Source organism: Rutilus rutilus (assembly GCF_951802725.1).
Source record: "Rutilus rutilus genome assembly, chromosome: 24".
Classification (NCBI taxonomy): domain Eukaryota; kingdom Metazoa; phylum Chordata; class Actinopteri; order Cypriniformes; family Leuciscidae; genus Rutilus; species Rutilus rutilus.
Window position 1 is genome coordinate 28793018 of NC_140228.1, and position 22206 is coordinate 28815223.

The 22206-nt window shown below is 40.0% G+C and overlaps 1 protein-coding gene across 6 annotated transcripts in view; it reads left to right on the forward strand.

Moving 5' to 3' along the window:
• Positions 1-22206, forward strand: part of nrp1a (neuropilin 1a) — a 64494-nt gene that overhangs the window by 21145 nt on the left and 21143 nt on the right. For all 6 annotated transcript variants that reach the window (XM_084398771.1, XM_084398768.1, XM_084398766.1 and 3 more), the window contains 3 exons: positions 8773-9000; positions 13032-13187; positions 16119-16285. In XM_084398771.1, coding sequence (XP_084254897.1) covers positions 8773-9000; positions 13032-13187; positions 16119-16285 — 551 coding nt within the window. The remainder of the gene's footprint in view (positions 1-8772; positions 9001-13031; positions 13188-16118; positions 16286-22206) is intronic.

Below are 22206 nucleotides of genomic sequence, written 5' to 3' on the forward strand. Positions count from 1 at the left end.
CTGCATTTATTTGATCAAAACACAGTAAAACAGTAATTTTGTGGTATATTATTACAATTTAAATGAACTGTTTTCAAATATCAAAGCTGAATTTTCAGCATCATTACAGTCTTCAGTGTCACATGATCCTTCACAAATCATTCTAATATGATGATCTGATGAAATGTTTCTTATTATGATCATCAGTGTTGTAAATCAATGTTGAAAACAGTTGTGCTGCTTCCTATATGTGTGGAAACCCTAATACATTTTTTTTTTTAGGATTTTATGATGAATAGAAAGGTCAAAAGAACAGCATTTATATATATATATGACAAATTATACTTATTCATATTATATTCATTGTGTTTATTTATTTATTTATTTATTTGAATAAATTAAATAACTTTTCCCTTAAGGAATTTCAGGAGAAACTTTTGAGACAAAGTTGATATACTTCATAAAACTGAGATTCTCCTGAGCTATAAAAGAGCAAAACCTTTTCCTCTGGCTTGCCCCCACCCCACACACACACACACACACACACACACACACACACACACACACAGCACCCCCACACACTTTGGCTCATCAATAAGATCAATACGTCTCCCACAGTATTCCATTATCTCAGCGCTGGTTTTCTTAAACTCGTCTTCTTGATGTGTCTGATTGGAAATGAGGTTCCTCTGGAGAGAGCAAAGACGTCTGAAACATATCGACTGTGTGCAGTCAAGGGTTCTCCGGCCCGTGCTGGGTGTGTTCCTGAAGAAAGCCCTGTTTATCAGCATGGGTGGGCCACGAGAGCCTATGTGAACAACAAACACTGTAATGTTTGCAGTCCAGGACATGGGAATTTGTTGTGTCTATGCAAACTCTGCAAAGCACACAGCAACCTTATCAAGTAAAGACCGAGAAGGACAGCGAGCAAGCAAAGGAAAGAATGTGAAAAGCAATAGCGAGAGCGACGAACAGTGAATAAAGAAAGGGGAAAGTGATTTAAAAGCCTTGTCAACAACATCTGATCTGTGTGTGTATGGCATACAAGTAAACGCAATGATTACACACAGGTGTTGAAACAGGTGTGCAAGTATTGAAATGAGAGATGATTATAAGAAAGCAACCATTCTAAATGAGATAATACTCATTTCAAGCTGCTGACGCTGCATATGGATGTGGATTAGAGCAGGCTTCACACACACACACACACACACACACACACACACACACACATGCACAGTGTGTGGGCTGCATTGTTTAAACCAGAAGCACAACAGAGTATCTAATTAAAGGTACGCAGTGTATTTTGTGTGTTTTATAGAGCTCTCGGATAGCTAAACTGATTTCTGAACAGGCATCTTCAACTTCAGCTGCTTCTATATGTTTTTAACTCAATTGGATCAGAGAATGTATACGTTACAGGGATTTTACTCCACCCTGTCCGTGAGGAAACCACTGAACCACGGTTAAAGCTCTTTAACACGCATTTCAAGTGGCTTGTTGCTTTTATAAAATGTAAATGTAATTATAATTTTTTTGGGCAAGCAATATAGGTCATGGATGGATGGATGGATGGATGGATGGATGGATGGATGGATGGATGGATGGATGGATGGATGGATGGATGGATGGATGGATGGATGGATGGATGGATGGATGGATGGATGGATGGATGGATGGATGGATGGATGGATGGATGGATGGATGGATGGATGGATGGATGGATGGATGGATGGAGAAAAACAGGGAGAACAAAAGCAAGAGAATGAGAGATATTTTAGATGAGAAAGGAGAGCTAAAGTGAGCACTATAAGAGGAGGAGAGAATAAACAGAGAACACACAAGGAGGGAAGAATCTATTCAGGAGAAAAGTGTGAAGGTGACAAAGAAAGTGAGGGAGAGAAGATGAGGTGAAGAGAGGGCGAGAAAGGCTGAGAGACGCGCACACACACACACACACACACACACACACACACACACAGGAAAGATAAGAGATGAGAATCTCTCCACCACTGCTATCTATGAATGCAATCAGGCCTCACCCAAGCACTAACACACACTCTCAGAGTTCCCTCACACCATCCTTAACAAGATGATTTTTTAGAAACTTGCGTATCCCATCCCATCCGTAAAAAAAGAGGAGTCTGTAGTTATCATGTCACCCTGTCTTGTCTTGGCATCCCTAAAATGGCCTTTCTGAGGGTGGAAAGGGACATAGGTTTTTAGTTAACAGCTCTGCAATTTTCAGAGCCACATCATGTGTGAAGAGTGATCCGCAAGCGGAGTGGAAGGCGTGGGTGTGGGATAGAAGGATGGAGAAGTAAGTTACACTCGTAGGATGGGACTATGGAAGTCTGATTCCACGGGGGAAAAAAACGAGATGGACCTCTAATAGAAAAGGGAATGGGAGAAATCGTAACTTTCAAAATGGCGTCTGTAGGAATGGCAATGGGAACACTATAATCTGATAGTCCACTTTAGACATTCTACTCATAATTACTTTGTAACTACATGTCAACTAGCAGTCATTCGAGTATTAGTAGACCGTCTGATTAATGTCTGATAACACTTTACTCTGATGCTCCTCAACATATATTCTGCTGATGTAACTTTACAAGTACATGTCAACTTAATCTACTCACCCGAACCCTAACCTAACAGTCTAATACTCTAATGAGAGTTAGTTGACATGTAGTTGCAATGTTACCTATAGTAAGTTAAAATGTGTAAAAGTCTCTTCTTACGTACCCAACCCTTCATTGGGAAAACGTGCTTGTGGTGAAATTTCTGTAAAATTATATTGACTGCATGTTTTACAGTCCTTTCAAAGTGAAATATGGCACTAAAAGTATCATACAAAACATATTAACGTGAATATGACAACATTTTATTACGTTGGTTATAGTATGAATCAGGGCTAAATGGTTAATGCTAAAAGATTTCTCTAAGTGTGTCAGGGAAAAACACTTTTGCTGAAGCAACTGTGCTCATTTCAGTCTTTTATCGTGACTCGTGTTTCACAGGACTCGTGTTACACAAACGCTTCACATCACAAGAGCAATGTTGTGTATCAGGTGAGCGACAGAGCAAGTTTACTACATCAGAAAAGCCAAACATATGGAGCTGGTTATGTGATGCAAACCTCAAAATGCATTAGTTTACAAATCATGCACTATGGTAAACATGAAAATAAGTGTTTATTAATCGATAATCTTTCCCTGTAATCCTGATTGGTCTGAAAAGGAATCAAAGTTGTTGGTGTGTTACCGCCACTAGTGTTCATTTCAGCTGAAAACTGCAGTGAAATGTGTGTATAGGTATGTTTTAGCGCTTTACAAAATGTTGTGTGTAACTTACAGTGCTATGCATAAGTTTAGACACCCATGCTAAAGTTGACTAAAAAGAGGAATAAAAAATCATCTTTTGGAAATTGAACTTAATGCCTTAATTTAAAAAATTTGGAAAAAATCCAACCTTTAAGGACACCAATTTTCTTTGTGAATGAATAATGTATCGTAAATAAATAAATGTTCTTCCTTAAAATACAGGGTGCATAAGTTTGGACAACCCTATGTTAAATTCCCATAGAGGCAGGCAGATTTTTATTTTTTTGGAATTAAAATAGCCCCACATCATCACACAGCCTTCACCATATCTAGAGATTGGCATGGGGTACTTTCCATAAGATCATCTCTCAATGCAAATCAAACTAGCTATTAGGCTAACTGAAATAAAACCATGCCAATCTCTAGGTATGGTGAAGGCTATGTGATGATGTGGGGCTATTTTAATTCCAAAGGCCAAGGGAAGTTTATCAGGATGCATAGTATCCTGGATCCATGAAGTAACTGGCCTTTAAAAATAAAAATCTGCCTGCCTCTATGGGAATTTAACATAGGGGTGTCCAAACTTATGCACCCTGTATTTTAAGGAAGAACATTTATTTATTTACGATGCATTATTCATTCACAAAGAAAATTGGGGTCCTTAAAGGTTGGATTTTTCCAATTTTTTTAAATTAAGGCATTAAGTTCAGTTTCCAAAAAATGATTTTTTATTCCTCTTTTTAGTCAACTTTAGTATGGGTGTCTATACTTATGCATAGCACTGTAAATAGCTGGTCATAAGCAGGATGGCCACTTCCTTAAAGTAAAGCGAAAGTCTGCGCTAACTCACATCTAGTTACAGTAGGCCATTCATCATGTAGATGTTATCTGAACGTCTTTACGATGGCACCTGTGTCAACACAGCAGGACAAGGATTGCGTGAGGAGGGCAGCTTGTTCATTGTGTCCAGTTTAGTTGTCTTTTACAAGTTTAGCTGCTTTTTAACAGGCCAGTGGCATAGGTCACATCTGGCACAGCAGGCCCGTCTTTCTCCGAGCCCGTCTTCTAAATAAACCCCCCCTACATTAACACTCAGAGCTAATGAAATCCAAGGCAGAAACTGTCTTTCTGTGTGTTGCCCGTTCTGGATCTCGAGAGGACCCGTCAGCGGTGCCGGCTGGCTAAATGATGTGTCAGCAACTGTATGTGTGTTTGTGTGTTCACAGCTGTGTCTCCAGATTAATGTTTGTTGGGAAAAATGTGGCTGAATTTTGCTTCTCAAACTCTCATCGTGCCCATTAACCTGTCTTAGTGCAGCCACGGGGGTAAACGGCAAGGAAAAGTATGCGTGTGTCCAGATTAATTACTCTCCCTGCGGATATATGGAATATAAACAACGGCGATTAGCTCACTAGACCCAGAACACCTTAAGACATTTCACTTCTGCTTCAGCGTTACACAAACTTTGCCGTATGCCGAGGGATCTAGTAACACTAATATCGTAGCGTTAGCATAGCTGTGTCAGCTCACGTTGTCCAAACTCTGTACGGTGTAACTAAACTTTAACATTTACAGAGAACCCTTAGAGAAACAATGTTACCATAATGGATGCAAATCAGTGTATTTTTGTATTATTTGTATACTGTACATCCAAATAAGTTGGCAAAAAAAAAAAATGGGGTAATCAGTTACATCAAACAGTTTAAGCAAGCAAAACTGGCAGATTTTTATTTTGAACTCATTCATTTTAATTGCTCTTAACTTGAAATACACATTTAACTTAAAATTATCATGTAATCTCAACTTAAATATTTTTAGTAGTGGATCCTTGGTTAGCTAATTCAGTAAATGCTAACTTGCTTCATTAATCTTGCACAAAAATAATTATATAACACTTGATCTGAGCATTTACTCTCCCGTTCGAGTGTCATAGCAAAGTGTGCTGGGGAATAGAAATCTAAAAATGTATCTAAATTAAAATAAGTTCTTAAAACTCAAAATAATGAAACACTTCAGATTACTTAAAATGTGTCAGTTTTGTGAACTCAAAGGAAAAAGAAAGTTCTAAATACTCGTAAAAGTGAATTTGATTGAACTAATTTGTTTAATTTAAGTTCACTCTACTCAAACCAATTAATTATTTTGAGCATTAGGTTTTACAGTAGTAGTTGCCACTTTTTTCATGTAATAATTATATATTATTTTCTTTTCAGTTTTGATTCAATTAACAGAACTATTTTTAATAGTTTTAGTTAACAATAACAACACTAATACATATATAGTTTCTGCTTTAGGGTCAAACAGAGGCAGCTTCAGTGATATCTGGAGCTGAGAAGATCTTATATATATATATAAAAAAAATTGGCTAATTTCTAAATTTCAGAAATGTTTAGACATGTTAGATACAGCCTACATCACTGGGGTCTCTGGGAACCAAACCGTGAAAAACAGTAAAGTTAATCTCAGCAGAACATGAGGATTAAATCTATGACACTTTGCTGGGTTTGTTTGCTCTAAAGCGAGACCTGAAAGTGATCTTTTTAACAAGCGTCGCCTCTGGCCTGTAAAATAAACTGAGCAAATATTCCACAGAGGCCGGAGGCTTCGGCCACTTCACCACATTGCATAGATAAGCCCTGTGTATATACATTATGTGCGGAAAAGCAAAATAAATTATACAAAAGCTAGCCGTTAATGTCAGGATTAGCACTTAGCTGCGATGAATCAACCCTGTGTTGTTTTTTCAATACCACTTCACTAGTCTCTCATAAATTCTGGTGTTTAAGTGTAAATTTAGTTCAAAACGACTTGAAAGTATTTGTGGCTGTGAGAGGGAAAGAAACTAAGAGAGAGAGAGAGAGAGAGAGAGAGAGAGAAAGTTGGATGGCTCTCACAAAGCTTTATTTGTTTGGCTTGAGTTTACAGCCTCCCGTTTCTCATCTCAGCTTTCCGCAGTCTTTCTCTTGTAAAAAATTTTTTTTTTCCTACTATTTGCAAATAACTGCAGAAACAAACCAAAGGACATGCGAATGTGTGGAGCATTTGTGGTTAGTGACAATAGCAACACGTCTCCGAATCCTTATGAGACACGCATAATCACAAACGCGCACACACAAATCCTAGAACAGCAATCTGTAAACAGCAGCGGTGCGTTACAAAGCCAGTCACAGCGAACAGCAGCGAAGACACACAGTTCCAGCCAGACGGATAAATGTACTAGTGGACCCACAGTTCTCTATGTTTTCCACTCTCTAGCATCCACATAGAGGACCGTGTTGACAGTTTAGCTAACTTTTACTAACTTACTCAGCCAGATTCTTTTAAATTGTTGCTCCACCTACACCTAAGAAACCTATAGAAGAGAAATCATCCTATAAGACGACAGATAGCCCTAACAGCGCAATGTGAATTGAGTTCTGATACATTTCATGCGTGGCTTTCAATGCTTGCTTTGAGTATGTTCAGGGTTGCTTTACTGAAAAAAAAATAATGTTATAATATGCATTTTCTATAAATAGTTCTGAAGAGATGTGTCCTTATCTTGCGAAAGGAAAATGCAATTCCTTCTTGCCGTGGAACAGCCACAGAACTTTTTCCTCTGTCAGAAGATTAAGAATAGTCTACAGTATTCAGTGTTTCTATCAGCTAGCACTGGAACTATCAGACAAATATGATGAAAGTTGAAAGCCTTCCACACACACACACACACACACACACACACACACACACACACACACACACACACACACACACACACACACACACACACACACACACACGTGTAATTGCTGGCACAACAGTTTTCAATGGATTAAAGTAGAGGCCTGTAGGGTTCCAAAGGCCACATTAAGCTTCATTTGTCTAGTTTAAGAAAGAAAATGTAATTTGAAATGTCTGGAATTCTCTGAAATGAAAGGACTAAAAGTGTGGAATTTATGTCCTGCTGTTTAAAAACCAACCAAGTAGTACACTAAATGTCAGCTCACTTTAGCTTCAAATTCCCGTGCTGGTCATTTTCTTCAGAGCACATGCAGGAAAAATGGAAAAGAAATAAAAAAAAGCATATAAAAAGAAGCAGTTAACGGTTCTGTGGTAGAATGTGGTCGTGAAGAGCTTTTGATTACATTAAATTATGCACCTTATTGTCACGATCGCAGTGAATAAGGTCCACAGAAAAAAGATGAATTCAAAAATAAAAGTATTTAATCAAACAAACAAACTTACCAACAATCAAGGCAGCGAAACGAGGAACTTAAATACACACTGATAACAAACTAAAAGACTAACAGGTGTGATGATTTGCCATAGTAACTAATGATGGCGGGAAACATGAACAAAGACAACAGGATATAATGAGAAGCAAACTAAAAGTCCATGATAGTGAAACTAAACGAGCAAATATCCCTGACACTAATATTCACAAAAAAGAAAGCTCTTCAACATCCAAAAATTATCATTTACACACCCTCATGTCAAAACCCATATGAATTTATAGAACAAATTAGAAGATGTGTAATAAAATGTGCATGCTGCTCTTTCACACATAATAAAAGTAAGAGGTGATTTTGGCTGTCCAAACAAGATTTTCAGTGAAATTTTGATCTGGCTTCAGAAGAGCGAATTACTTTTATGATGCCGTCCTGGAAGATCCCATTCAGTTTTTATGCAAGCAAGCAGCATGAAAATTCTTCAAAACGTATCCTTTTGTGTCCCATTTAAGAAAGCAAGTAATATGGGTTTGGAAGCACATGAGGATTTTCAGCCACAGTGACTTCATTATTTGTCATCTCTGTTCTGGTTCAGGATCTTTAAACTTTTGCACCCGCAGTAATAATCACGAGATTCCACACTACATTAGGTACAGTGCTAACGTAATGTTGACATTTCAGTGTTGATGATCCAGAGGTGATCCGATATGCATCACTCTGTAACAAGAGTGTATTTACTTTGAGCTCTGAGCCTATTCATCACACAACAGCTTTAGTCGAACGGCCGTCATGTAAGTGCAAAGTAGTGATGTATGTGTGAACTTCAACTACACACTGCATCAGCAGAGCTAGTCCACAAGGAGTTCAGGGTGAATGTTTTGACTTGTCGGTATAAAAGTGTGTGTGCACATTTCTAAAGGGTGGTTATATAAAGCACGATGGACATATTTAGCTATTTCTTAATTGTATTGTTGTAAGCACCAACCATTCTGCCCATGAAACATTTAATAAGTGCAGTCTCATATGTGCATGTACTTTCTTTTTGGTCTCGCTTCGTCTTCATCATTAGCCCACACACCCAAGCAAAGAGCATATCCCGAGCAGGGTGGGCCTCCTCCACGGCCCATAAACCATGCAATCATCGAGCAAAACAACACAGACCACCGTGTTCCTCCTCCTATGTTTGTTTTTTCCCTCCTACTCCAGCTGCCTCTGTGTACAAACAATAAAATCCTATCTTTTTCCTTCCTCTACCTCAGGTCCAGAATGCTCCAGGAACTTCACCTCCAGCAGTGGAGTCATCAAGTCGCCCGGCTTTCCAGAGAAGTACCCCAACAACCTGGACTGCACATTCATGATCTTTGCTCCTAAGATGTCGGAGATCGTTCTGGAGTTCGAGAGCTTCGAACTGGAGCCGGACACACAGCCTCCCACTGGAGTGTCCTGCCGCTACGACCGCCTGGAGATTTGGGACGGTTTCTTTGGAGGTGAGTCGTTGGAAAGATCTGTTGCTCCAAACAAGACAATCAGAATGTTTGAAACAAAAGATCATTTAGTTGGATGATGTTTGCCCATTTATTCTCAAAAGACCGGAAACAATATACTCGGATAAATCAATATAGAAACATCTGCAGAAACAGAACATGACATCAAATAACAAGAATGTTATTTAATTAGATTTTACATTTTCTGAAGAAAATGTGAGTGGCCTCTGTAAAATGCATCAACAGAATGTTAGGGAATGTTATGGTGCTTTTCCACTGCATGGTACGGTACGGCTCGGTTCGGTACGGCTCACTTATGGCGCATTTCCACTGCATGGTACGGTACGGCTCGGTTCGGTACGGCTCACTTATGGCGCATTTCCACTGCATGGTACGGTACGGCTCGGTTCGGTACGGCTCACTTATGGCGCATTTCCACTGCATGGTACGGTACGGTACGGCTCGCTTCGGCTCGCTTTAAATGGTACCACCTCTGTTGAGGTTCCAAGCGTACCGTACCGATACTAAAATGTGACGTGAAAACACTGCAGATTACTGATTGGTCAGACAGAAACATCACTACCAGCGTCATTGTATTTACGACACGAGACACTAAACCCGCTAGATTTAAATAGCCAGTAGACAAAAGCCAACGCTGTAGCACTTGTTTTAAAAGTACTTGTTTTACTTGTTTTAAAAGAGTATAAACTTCAAAAAAAGAAATGGCTGAATCGTGGTCAGTGGACGAGGTGCGTACTTTCCTCTCGTTGGTTGCCGAGGAGTGGATGGGGAAACACGGAATGAAAAATTCGCATTTAATATGATGATGTCTTTGCAGTAAAGACGGCAACTATAACGATCAGTCCCACCCACTTTGAAGCGGTACTAACTGCAGTGGAAAAGCAACGAGCTAAAGCGAACCGAACCGTGCCGTACCGAGTCGAGTCGTACCGAGCCGAACCGAGCCGTACCATGCAGTGGAAAAGCGAAGCGAGCCGAACCGTTCCGCGCCGAGTCGAACCGTACCGAGCCGAACCGAGCCGTACCATGCAGTGGAAAAGCGCCATTAGGTGGTTGGGTGGATGTCGGCTCGACTGTCAAGAAATTGTACCTTCAGGGGTACAATGTGGCCACTGAAACAGTGATCTTGAAGGGACAACTTTGTACCTGATTTACCTCCAAAAGGTGCATGTTTGTACCTTAGAGTAGTATGTAATATGTACCCTTAAGGTACTACTATATGGGCACTAATCTTTTATAGGTAAATCAGGTACAAAGTTGTCCTTTTATGGGTACTGCCCCAGTGGCAAGCTGTCCCAGACAGCGACATAGTGTTGGCCCAGATCCAGCCCACATCTGGGCCGACTCTATGTTGCTGTCTGGATGTTGTATCCCTAAACGTAAAATTTCTGATATTTCACCAGTTTTATCTGCCAGGTGAAAATGGCCAATCTGATTATGTAGAAAGTAATAGCAGACCTTTCCTCAACAAGCCACATGATTTGAGATATCATACATCTTCAAACAGTTGAAGTTCAATACACTCTCAGAAAATAAAGTACATAATTGTACCTTTAGGGGTACAATGGCTTGTCACTGGGGCTGTACCCTCAAGGGTACAATATTGTACCTTAACCTTTAAAAGAAACGGTACATATATGTACCTTTTAATGCTTTTTGACCCTCAAAAAGGTACATATATGTAGCTTGAGGTCCAATAATAAGCCCTATGGGGTACGTTAGTGTAGATTGTACCTTGGGGACAGAAATGGACTCCTACTCCTATTTCTGACAGTGTATTTACCCAGACAACAACAGGTTGTTGATGGAAGGGTCTCATCTTTGGCCTTTAGCAGAGAAGTCAGATGCATGGATCTCTAGGCGAGATGCCTGACTCCAATGGATTTGCTGTGTTTCACAAGCTAAACAAAACTCTCATAAGCATGGCCAATTTTCTATAAGATATTTGGTTCTGCACACAAACTCTTACATTCACAGTTCGCTGTATAAGAGTGTCCGAGAACATGTCGGTAGGATCTCTTTATCCCGTTAATAGCTGTTCTCTTTTTCCGTCTCTCTGGACATTAGACTGTAGTTCGTCTCGGGCAGTTCGGGGTGAGGGACTCTGGAATGTAGACTGTTGTCATAACACCAAAAATATTTTGTTCTTCAAGATAATTACAGTTTTTATTTGCGTGTATTTGAACTGCAAAAACAACCCAGCAGCCCAACAGGAAGATTCCAGCTCAAAGTGGGAAGGAAGTCTGCGAGGACCAGAGGTCTTATTCGGTTTCCGCTTCATTATCGACTTGACGGAAGAGAGAAGCCGTGAACAAATGGCACCTTTGATCCGAGGCCGAGCCTTTTGAGCTTTCTCATGAGTTATAATAAAAATAAAAAAAATTGTTTCAGCATCTCTTCTGAACATAGGTTGTGAACCTATAGATCAACAATTATGATAAAAGGAAGTCTGTTTAACTAAGTGTTTTTGAAAGGTTACACTAAATCTTTAGTGCTTTTTGTGAGAGCAAATTCGATATAGGCCTGAGGGAAGTGTAGAACCTGGGATAAAGGTTGCAAGCTTTATTTTAGACTCAGCAGCTTCTGTTGAAAAATCTACAATAAAAAGGTGAAAGAGAAAGAGCCAAGAGGGAGGTTGAAGACAATACTTTAAAGGGGAGTCCCTGGTGCCTTAGGGCCTCAGTGTAACTCCTCTCTACGGTTCAGACACAAGCTGCATTACCTGTGGAGCCACACCAATCAATAAGTGCATTAGTGTGGAAAGACTGCAAGGCATGAGACAGAAGCTTCAATGACTTCCACCCCTCCATCACCCACCGGCCGCCCACTCTGAGGCAGTCTCGGCCTGGCAGAGGGTGTATGAAACCCCCTCCTCCTCCAAGAGCAGACATGCTGGATGGATTCATGGAGAGGCTCTTTAAAATTTCATAGCTCTGTTGAGTCATGCAGATAATCCGGATGCTTCACCACACCCAACACACACACACACAAAGCGCGCACACATTTATACACACTTGGATGCACCTGTTTCTCCATTCTATGAATTCTTATGAAGATTAAGATTAATGTAAACCCGTAGATCTGTTTTATGTAATCACACACACAAAGCTGGCAGTTCTGTTTAATCTCTGTAATGGACATCTTCTTAGAGCCAATCACTATGTTTCTCTTTAAAGAAACAGCTAACCTTGAAAATGGAACTATTTTAACATGATCCTGGATCTTTCATATTTTACACGGTTCATATTTTGCATGGATCAGTGATTAATCCTTTTATTCAGGATTAGAGATTTTACACAGTATAATTTTAAACACAGTGTTTATTGTGCTATTTGCAATTTTACAAAGTTAATATTTTGGATTAGACCGTCCAGTATGCAAAAATGTGCAATTTCTGTGTGGTTTAAGTTTCTGTGACTGTACAAAGCTCATTAATAATTAATAAGGCAAGCAATGGGACCATTTATGATTGGTTGTCTGTTGTCAAACAACTTAGCGTTACATTCTAGCAAGTTTGAAATGTTGCTTAAGCCAGAGTTTAAAAGTGGCCTTAACCTGGAGAGCCTTCTTATTTTGCAGTACGTTTCTCAGCTGAATGTACTACATACCTCTCCATTTACAGACTTAGTTGTGTTCAATTCTTTTTTCATTTTTTTTTTCATGTCCCCTCCAACTCCTACACATTTTTTTTTCTTTTAAAGTGGCTTCTGGGAAGTCACATCAGAGTGGCCCTGGAACGAACAATACGTGCAGGAATTTATGATCGCCACTGAAAACAGAAACCCAAGGTCATAGACACTTACAAAACAGACAATGCCCTTTTCATTTCCATCAACAACAAAAAAATTGTAGGGAGAATGTTTTGTTCAATTAACACCGTTATACAAGATCAACCAATGTCACTGTCCTTGACATTGACACACTACAGTATCAGCTGTGATGGAATGGCATGAATAGTGGATTATTTAATGCATCTAATCAAGCTCTCTCATTTCTTTGTCTCTTTTTCACAGTTGGTCCATACATTGGAAGATTCTGTGGACAGAATACTCCAGGACGGATCATATCCTACACTGGAATCTTGGCTTTGATAATCACCACAGATAGTGCCATAGCAAAAGAGGGATTCTCCGCTAATTACACTGTGCTGGAAAGGACAGTCCCTGACGGTAAGTCGAAAGTGCACAAAGTATTTTTTTTTACACTCATGAGATGAAGACTCCAGTCATTTAGGTTAAAGGATATTTGAACAACGTGAGAACTTTATTCTGAGAATGTTTGTTCCTAACGTCTTTAAATAACGTTAGCCAAAGTTATTGAAACATCTTCTGTTGGGTGCGGTAGAAACCCATACTCAGTGTACGCACATACAACATGATGTAACACGGGAAGCTATTAAATCACCATGTCCCTCTCAGCTGTGGCCCTCTTTCATTAAGTGATTGTGTTAAGAGTCATGACCCATCTGCCCTGCTTTTTGGAAGTTGGATTACTCTCTTTTCCCCCCAAACCAGCTCACCCAGAGGGTTCACCTCTTCACCCCAATTTGAGAAATGCTCCGACTAAGCATTTAATTTCAGAACACACCATCAACCCTCACCTGCAATCATGCTATGCATTTAAATCTATCCCGTGCACTTTTCTTTCTTTCTCCTTCTCTATCTGTCTTTTTGTCACCTTCTCTTGAGAATATACCTTTTCAACATTAGAGCTTGTGAATCAACAGCTGTTTTTTATACATTTAGTATCTATTATAAAGTACATATAACCATTAATGCTGTGAACTGATGTACACTCTAAAAAATGCTAGGTTGTTTTAACCCAATGTTGGGTCAAATATGGACTAACCCAACGTTGGGTTAAAAATTGAATTTAAAAATGGACAAACCCAGCCGTTGGTTTACATTTTTAATGTAACACAATTTGTCCATTTTTAAATTGCATTTTTGATTTTGTCCAAAATGCAATTTGTCCATTTTTAAATTGCATTTTTAACCCAACGTTGGGTTAGTCCATATTTGACCCACAACTGGGTTAAAACAACCCAGCATTTTTTAGAGTGTACAGTACCATGTTATATTTCAGCTTGCTATACATCTGTACCGTCCCGGCTCATGATCAAGAACACATTCGGTGTGTTCTCAGCAGAGGCTTTGCTGAACAGTCGCAGTCTATCAATTATTTATTGGCCTCATAAATTTACATTCTGTGGCAGCTTCTCTCGCAGTTCGACATGTTTACCAGTATACATTGTGCTTTGCAGGAAGGAAGGAGATCGCCATTGGCAATAAGTCTTTATGCGAAGGATTTTGTCAGAGAACCGTCATAGATTTATGGTCTCTGCCGAGTGGGACCAAACAGTGACGGATGCCAGATGTAATCAGACGATCGATCTGGTTGTTTTCAGTCATTGTTCTAAAGAATAAAAGGGTGGATAGAGGATAGATGGCTTGAAGAGATAGAGAGATAAAACAGAGCACTAGAGAATGAGTAATCATGTTAAGATTAAGTTGAGCTGTAGTTTCAAGGGTAAAAGAGAGAAATTCATGAGAAGCACATAAAAGACTCAACACTCCCTTTTGATTTTAATAGAGTTTGGCATTAACTCACGTTGCTACGCTAACAATGTGATTCTCTAATACTATAGTACACCTTTATAAATTGACAATAGTAGTTGTTATAATAAGTTAAAGCCCTCCTGTGGTGTAACCTTGTAGCCAATCAGGTCAATGTGTGATCGTCAACGAGTGGATCTCTGAGCAGCTGTGAGTGAGTGGAGGCGGGGCTAATTTGCATATTCATAGAACCCGTATAAATAAGGCAAGGGTGTAGAGTTACATTCAAGCTATTTTAAGGCATGAAGAATTTTTTTCAAGGAAAAAACTTTTACATATGTAATTTTGATAATGAAAGATTAGTTTTTAGGGATGAAATTATTGACTACATGGGGACTTTAATATTTTGACAGAATCTATTACTATAGTAATTTTTTTATGGATACAATTGCCTGTTATTTAAAGATACTTTTCTATATTTAATTAAATTGCACATATAGTTATATTTATTTACAGTATATTAACATTTCTCTCGACCCCAGCCGCCACCTTGGATGGGTTTTTTCACTGAGCTTGTCAAACTGCTCTGTTGAGTTTGCTAATTTACAAAGAATAAATGTGATGCTTACTATTTTTAATAGGCATAGTAGCATTAATCCGATGCCTTCAAGTGCTGTCTGGGCAGGCGACTCACTACAGTATGTTTTCAGAACAGGGCTAATGGCTCAGTGTGAGTGAACAAATAAAACTACTGGCCAGTTAACACACATGCTTTCTCCATCTGCTACATGTGTTTAGGCCTGCATGTTTGAGTATGTGTGTATCTGACCTTCTTGCACCTTTCACTGTTATATTAGGGAACATGAGCTCACCCTGTGTCAATGTATTTCCTTAAAATATGTGTTTGTTTGGTGTCTGTGACCTCCCACCTCAGCTTCAACATTTCCCCATTCTCCGGTGTCTGACAGTCCTAAATTCTGTGCCAAAGTGTCTGGATAAAGACCCTCGGGGGTCAAAGCGTGAACTTTGCTTGTCTCAGACACACGGCCAGCATGCCCCATAACATCACAAAACAATCAGTAATGCCCTTATCCTGGGTGGCATGGCATGTGGAGTGATATACAGCCTGCTCTCCTGGCATCTAAAAACACAGACATTCTAGGGGCCGTCTCTGATGCTGACGCTGGGGAAATGGCCTTCCCATGTGCCATTTAACTGTGCACCTTCCAAAGGCTTTTCTTTTATGAACCTCATGACTTTACTTGTTGCTGGACTTAAGAGCTTAAACTGAATGTTTTATGAATAAAGCTTTGCTTCTTAATGTGGTACACTTCCCACTGTGCTTCCATTAAATTGTGCTTTTCCTGTGAGAAGTGTTTTATTCTGGTCCTAAGAGATGAAAACCTGTGGTACTTTGCTGTTGAGTGGCCCATTCCCAAGAGGAAGGCCTTAGTTTGGGTCAGGATCTGATGTATTCTTTATTTAGATCATGAAATGACATTTTAACAACTCCCCCATCCCTCTTTCTCCTTGTGATTTCTTCAGACTTTGACTGTACCGAGGCTTTGGGTTTGGAAACTGGGGAAATCCATTCTGACCAAATCATCGCCTCATCCCAGTACAACCCCAGCTGGTCTCCAGAACGTTCTAGACTCAACAACCCAGAGAATGGTTGGACCCCTGCAGAGGACTCAAACAAAGAATGGATTCAGGTACTGCACGATTCACATGCATGTACTGTAGATAGCAGTCTATTATGAATGATTAATGGAGGAGGGATTTGTCCTTGGCAGAGAATAGACTCTGCTGTGATATTTTTTTGAAGAAGCTCTGAAACTCCCCCACACTTTTATGATTTTTGTGTCTAGCTGAATTCAACTTCAGCTCTAACAGGCGGCCTTGCAGATGCTTTTGCCACTGGCTTGCTTTTCTCTATTGAAGACCAGCAGCAACATCTGTTGAATGTTGCCCTTTGGTCGACAGCCATGGAATGTTAAAACCCAAATGTACTGGTTCGCTCCAACCCCAGTGAGTCTTCCCGGCCAACAGATGCATGAAGCCTCAACAAAATCTGTCTATGAGATGTATCTAACATGATCTTAATGTCCGAGAGACAATGAGAAACCTGAAGCCACACACGGTTACAGTTACATGTTCTAGGACAACAGATTATTTGTGCATGTCTATTTCGGTTGCATGAATCTGTGAACAACTCTTGGCAGCAGTTATTGTGTTGATTGCAGGCCTTTTCTTGCACTTAGGGGCTTTTCTGTGACCCAAACCCCGAGGGTACCCTGAAACCCCAGACTTGTTTTATCATCTTTGGAAAGCTTGGGCCAAAGAGACTCCTCAGGAGGCTAATAACAGACGTGACCCGCGGCCAAATATTTGCTAGGGGAGGTCTGTTAAGCAGATTTTCCTTATTGCAATCAAAATATTGTCTCTGAAAACTCGTGTTCTAAACCAGAGACTAATTGAATTAGGGGAAGGTAGAGAGAAGAGGAACTGTGATGTTTAATTCTTCATTTCACTGTGGAAGCAAGACGTATGCATTTCCCAAAGAAACCGGAGACAAGCTCTCTCCTTGCGGCTGCAAATTCTGCCCCACATTTTTAGGGAGAATTTCCATAGCTTTGTAGAGCAGAGCCCTGAGGATACAATGCTGAGACTGATCAATATGAGGATTGTGCCGTTTTATCTGTTGATTTCTCCAGTGTTCTTGATCATCATGAAATTTCAAAGTCCTTCTTTGTTTAGATGGGCTCATTATGCTTATGGATTACCAGTCTCTGTCAATAAGGTATTGATTCGGGACTCTTGTACAGAGCACAATGAACTACACTAAGACTCTACCAGGATGTTCTCTGAGAAGCAGTCGATAATTAGCCTCTACTCTTTTTACAGACCATCACTTCAACTGAAGGATTCTCATGTTCGTCAGATGACAGTATATTTGTCAATGTTTGGCATGTGGTTTTGACATGCTGTTGAGAACATCCTGGTTGAGTCTTAGTGTAGTTCATTGTGCTCAGTACAAGAGTCCTCAAAAGTTAAACATTCTGCATTTGTGACTCAAATGAGTCTCAAAGATCAAATGTAGAAAATGTATATTCTAGCACCTAAACCAATCGGTTCCACATCATTTCACAGTTGCCACTTCATATTTTATTCAGGATAATTAAGTAGACTTTGCAAATGTTCGCCCTCTTGGCTTGCTGAACTTGTTTAGTCATTTCAGATATTAATGAAACTCTAAATGACTCGCCTCCCACAGTGCAGTATCGAGCTGAAGAGAGCACAATTTCGCAGTCGCTCGGAATTCTCTAAAGGGTATTGATTAGAGGAAGGGTACTCTTTTTGGTAGGAGAAATTTCAGCAAATCAAACGTATTCTGTTTCAGCCCTCATGTGCCGTGCCCCTGCAAATCCCTTTCCGCCAATCAGATGTCAAAGTTGAACCCCGCACATCTGTTTCCAAGGGAACAAAGGCGGAACCCTGCCGAGGATGAATGATTTATAATTTGGAGACGTCCTGCGCTCATTCTCTCTCTCTCTCGTGCCCAGCACTTGTGGAGGAGTTTAATTATAACAAGCGTTATTAAAAGAGTGGAATTCTTCATTTCGCTTCCATTAAGCAACACAATCTAATAGCGCAGTCCAACAACTCGCGCACTCCTGTGTCCTCCAACGCATATTATCAGTTCATTATTTATTACATTTACACTCTCAAATGTAATTTACAGCAGACACTTATATTATTCAGAGAAGCCTTGTTCTTCCTTGTTAAAAATCCCCAATTCTAGCAGGTTTTTCTCCACACAGAAGGTGTCAAAAAGACAGCGTTTGTCATGCATCTTAATGCGGTTTCAAATTAGATTCAGGGTCTAATGCTCCCAGCTTGCCACTGCTGATAATTAGTCAAGGGTCAGGAGATCTTCAGCTAAGCCAGTAAGCTACACAGGCCACTATTCTCTCTGTCCATTTACAAGAGTTTGTGCCATCACGCTGACAAACAAATGTCCGTTAAGGTCTTTATCAGATACGTGATGGATGAAAAAGGGGCAGAGTCTTGCAGAACATGGGATTCTGGCTCTGAAGACTTCCAGTGTGCTATGTTTATGGAGACAGCCTGGTTTCAATCGGAAGACTGTGTTAAAGCGTGACATACCTACATCTGTACAACACATTTTGACTCTCACTGGGAAAGACTTCCGATTTATAGAATACCGTAACCTAAAACAAAAGACACTGTTAAGAGTCTTATGGATGGCAGATTTTCAATCCCATGGAGAGCCTGGCACAACAACAAAAACAGATCCTGTTTGGTAGACAGACTGAGATATTTTAACATCAATGCACTGCATACTGCATACTGCATGTGATGCAATACATGCACGCTCATCCACTCCAGAAGCATCCAAGCACTTCTATGAATTATGCATTTTGATCTGGGAAAAAGTCAACTGTCAATAGTTGAAAGCTCCTGTCTACCTACTAATGGTTGAATAGAAGTTGCTCATTATAAATCATGTTCTGTTTCATTAATCTCAGCCTCGCATTCATTCTCATCCACAGGTCTACCGAAACGCGTCAGCTGTTGCATTTGTGCAATGGTGCTTTGAATACACAGTGGTTCATTTATGAACCTGCTGCATACGCCTGTCCTGCTGTTCAGCTAAATGGTTTGATCAGGGCTTGATTCACAGGGATGCGAAGGCTTTTCTCCTTAGCTTCACTGGAGAGGATGTTTACCTTCATCTTGTTCATTAAAGCATCTCTGACAAGAGGGCAGAGCGTTCAAAACAACAAGGCGATGTTTTCATGTCTGGAACTGTAGAATGCCAACCAGGTTTTGTGTCAGATAGTTCAACAGGAAGCCGTCAGCTTGATTGATGGAGGTGAGGAGGGAATGTGCCAGGTCCGTAGATGGAAACAATGATTGAGACACCACCCCAACCCCTTACTCTTATCTGCTGTGCCAATGCCTCGAGTCGCCGACCCATTTTGCTACAAAAACAGGTCGGAATTCCCATCAAGCAGGCACTAATTACAGACTTCCTCTGAGAAAAACATTCCTCACGGGCTCTTGAGCGTACGATTATCTAGGAAGGTTGAATGCAACGAGGGAAATAGCAAAAAAGAGGGAGATTTAGGGGTGAAACGTCACTCCAGAAACAATGCATTTACCTTCGCGTGTCATCTACATATGGTTTCTATTAGCGATCATGCAGACGTAGCTATGTCCGCTCTCTATTGTTTTGCTTAGATTTTTTCTCTCTTCAATTAAAGGATTAGCTGCTGCTATTTTGAGACGGGTGCTGTTCTCCTGCCAGCTGATGAGTAATTAGACAGTAGGACTGTAATTAACATGAGAGTCTCTACTGACAAAGCCTGCGGAGCTGGTGTCAAGCTAGGCCACCCTGCTAGCATCACACCTGCGCTAGGTACATTCTTATGATTTTAAACCATCTTCAATGCCTGCATGTAATTAGCTTGAAGCGTTTAAAATATCATCGTTGATACCATTTTCTAGCAATTAAATGAAGCCAGGTGTATGCTGGATAGGCTGCATCCAGTAAGCTCTTATGCTGGTGTGAAAGAGATTCAGAAAAAAAAGCAACACTGCATTCATAATAAATTAATGTCAGGGGAAGTTCATTTCTAAGACAGGCAGGATATTCTATTGTCATCAGTGAGGTTATTGTTGTCTTATTCTGTTGGGCTAGTAATAACAATAATACATGACCGTGAACTTTATGATAACAGACCTCTAGACTGGTTGACCGTTCTCTCCAAAAATCAGCCATACAATGCAGCAGATTAAACAACTTTCAACCCATTTTACTTGCATAATGTAACATATTGCAAGGATATTTTACAAGGAAATAAAGTGGTCCAGACTTGGTTTCGTAATTGATTGGATTGTGAAAATGTACCATTATATCAGGTGTTTGAAGGAAATAAGCTCTTTTGGGTTAAGGTTTTTTTTTTTTTTTACTCTACTAATATACTATCCTCCCCATTACACTGGTTTGGGTCATAATTCTTTGGAAGAGAAGTAGATAATCACCACTCAGGCTCATGCATAATTGTAAAAATAAAAAAAAAAGCCTTTAGAAGTTCTAAAAATAACGCTGGCTAATTCTGCCAGGTAAATTGGGTGATGAATGCGGGGTCTTTGAGGAGCCTATAGATCTCTCAGCTGGCAGTAATACAATTTTCATGAAAATGTGAATTAATTATACCTGTGGTTAATGGAATTTTAGAGGAGCTTTCGGAGCAACCAGGTGTCGTGGGATGGGATGGTGGGAGGAAGCCGTTGTTTGATGGATGAAGTAGAACTTTGCCCTGCGAAACCTGCCGTCCCACATTTGTGTTTGCTTTGACTGGGCCATCGCGCATCTGTCTACTCAACGTCTTAGTTCCTCCTGGCTAACCCGCTCCAGATGGTGCTTGAGCCTTAGATACACAAGAGCAGTTGTGCTTTTAATGACTGACCAATTTGTGGATTTTTGTTGTGCCCTAATATGCAAGAGAAGGGTGAAAGTGACAAGAAAATAGACTGAATGGAGAAAAATATTTTTACACAACGCTTTATTTTTTACGGACCAGAATATGTAACTCCCTACAAGCACACCAAACAAAAGAAACACCATTATGAGCTCATGCTAGGATGAGCACAAATGTCACAGCTTTAGGAAGCCAGCAGACATGTTTGACACTTGTTTAATTCAACGCAATTAGCATGAGAAGCTTCAGTGAGCGTGAACTAGGTTTAGACAGATTCGATTTCTGCCGCTTCCTTCCATGCGGGCCGAGGGCAAGGCAAGAACTGTCCCTTCAAACACACACACACACAGGCTCTGATGTAATAAAACACACACTCTTTGTAAATTTAATTAGCTGTGAAAAATCTAAGCTGAGGTCCATACTTGACAGATGGACTCTGGGCAAAATGAACCGGTTTTAACATGCCAGGACTTTCCCATGGCTGAATTATAAGAAGTAGTTACACTTGAGTTATTGCCAGCAAGATATATTATAATGATATGTTGTTTTTGTTCAATTTCACATTTCAGATTATTGGACTTGATATCATGAGAACGGCTTTATTTGATTTGTCTATTGGGTGGGATCTCTTCAGACAGACTCTCTTACATAACCCACAACATCCAAACAAAAAGAGTCGAAATAGAGAAGAATATAAAACATGATTTGCAGAGTCAGCTGGCTTGAGCACACATTTTCCTCCGGAGACGTTTAGATTCACTTTCTCACAGACTGACCATTATAAATATGCATATTCACACTAGTGACTAATACAACTACTCGGCCGGCCAGGTGTGGTTTCAACTATTATAAGATTTTCTTACCAAAAATGTTTTTGATTCTGTGGTCATGATGTTTCAGATGAAATGCCCACAGTCGAGTCCGACTTGTTTCCTTATAAGGAAGCGTAATTCACTTTTAGAACGGGTTGTTTTCTGGAAGCCAGAGAGTGGAGTTTCTCAGCCAGGGAATTCCCATGAGGAACTGGGGTTTTCCCTCAATCTCCTGTTTGTTATTGCTTTTAAAGGTGAAGTGTGAATTATTTAATTTTTTTTATGTGTAAATATTTTCTCCTTTTCTCCTAT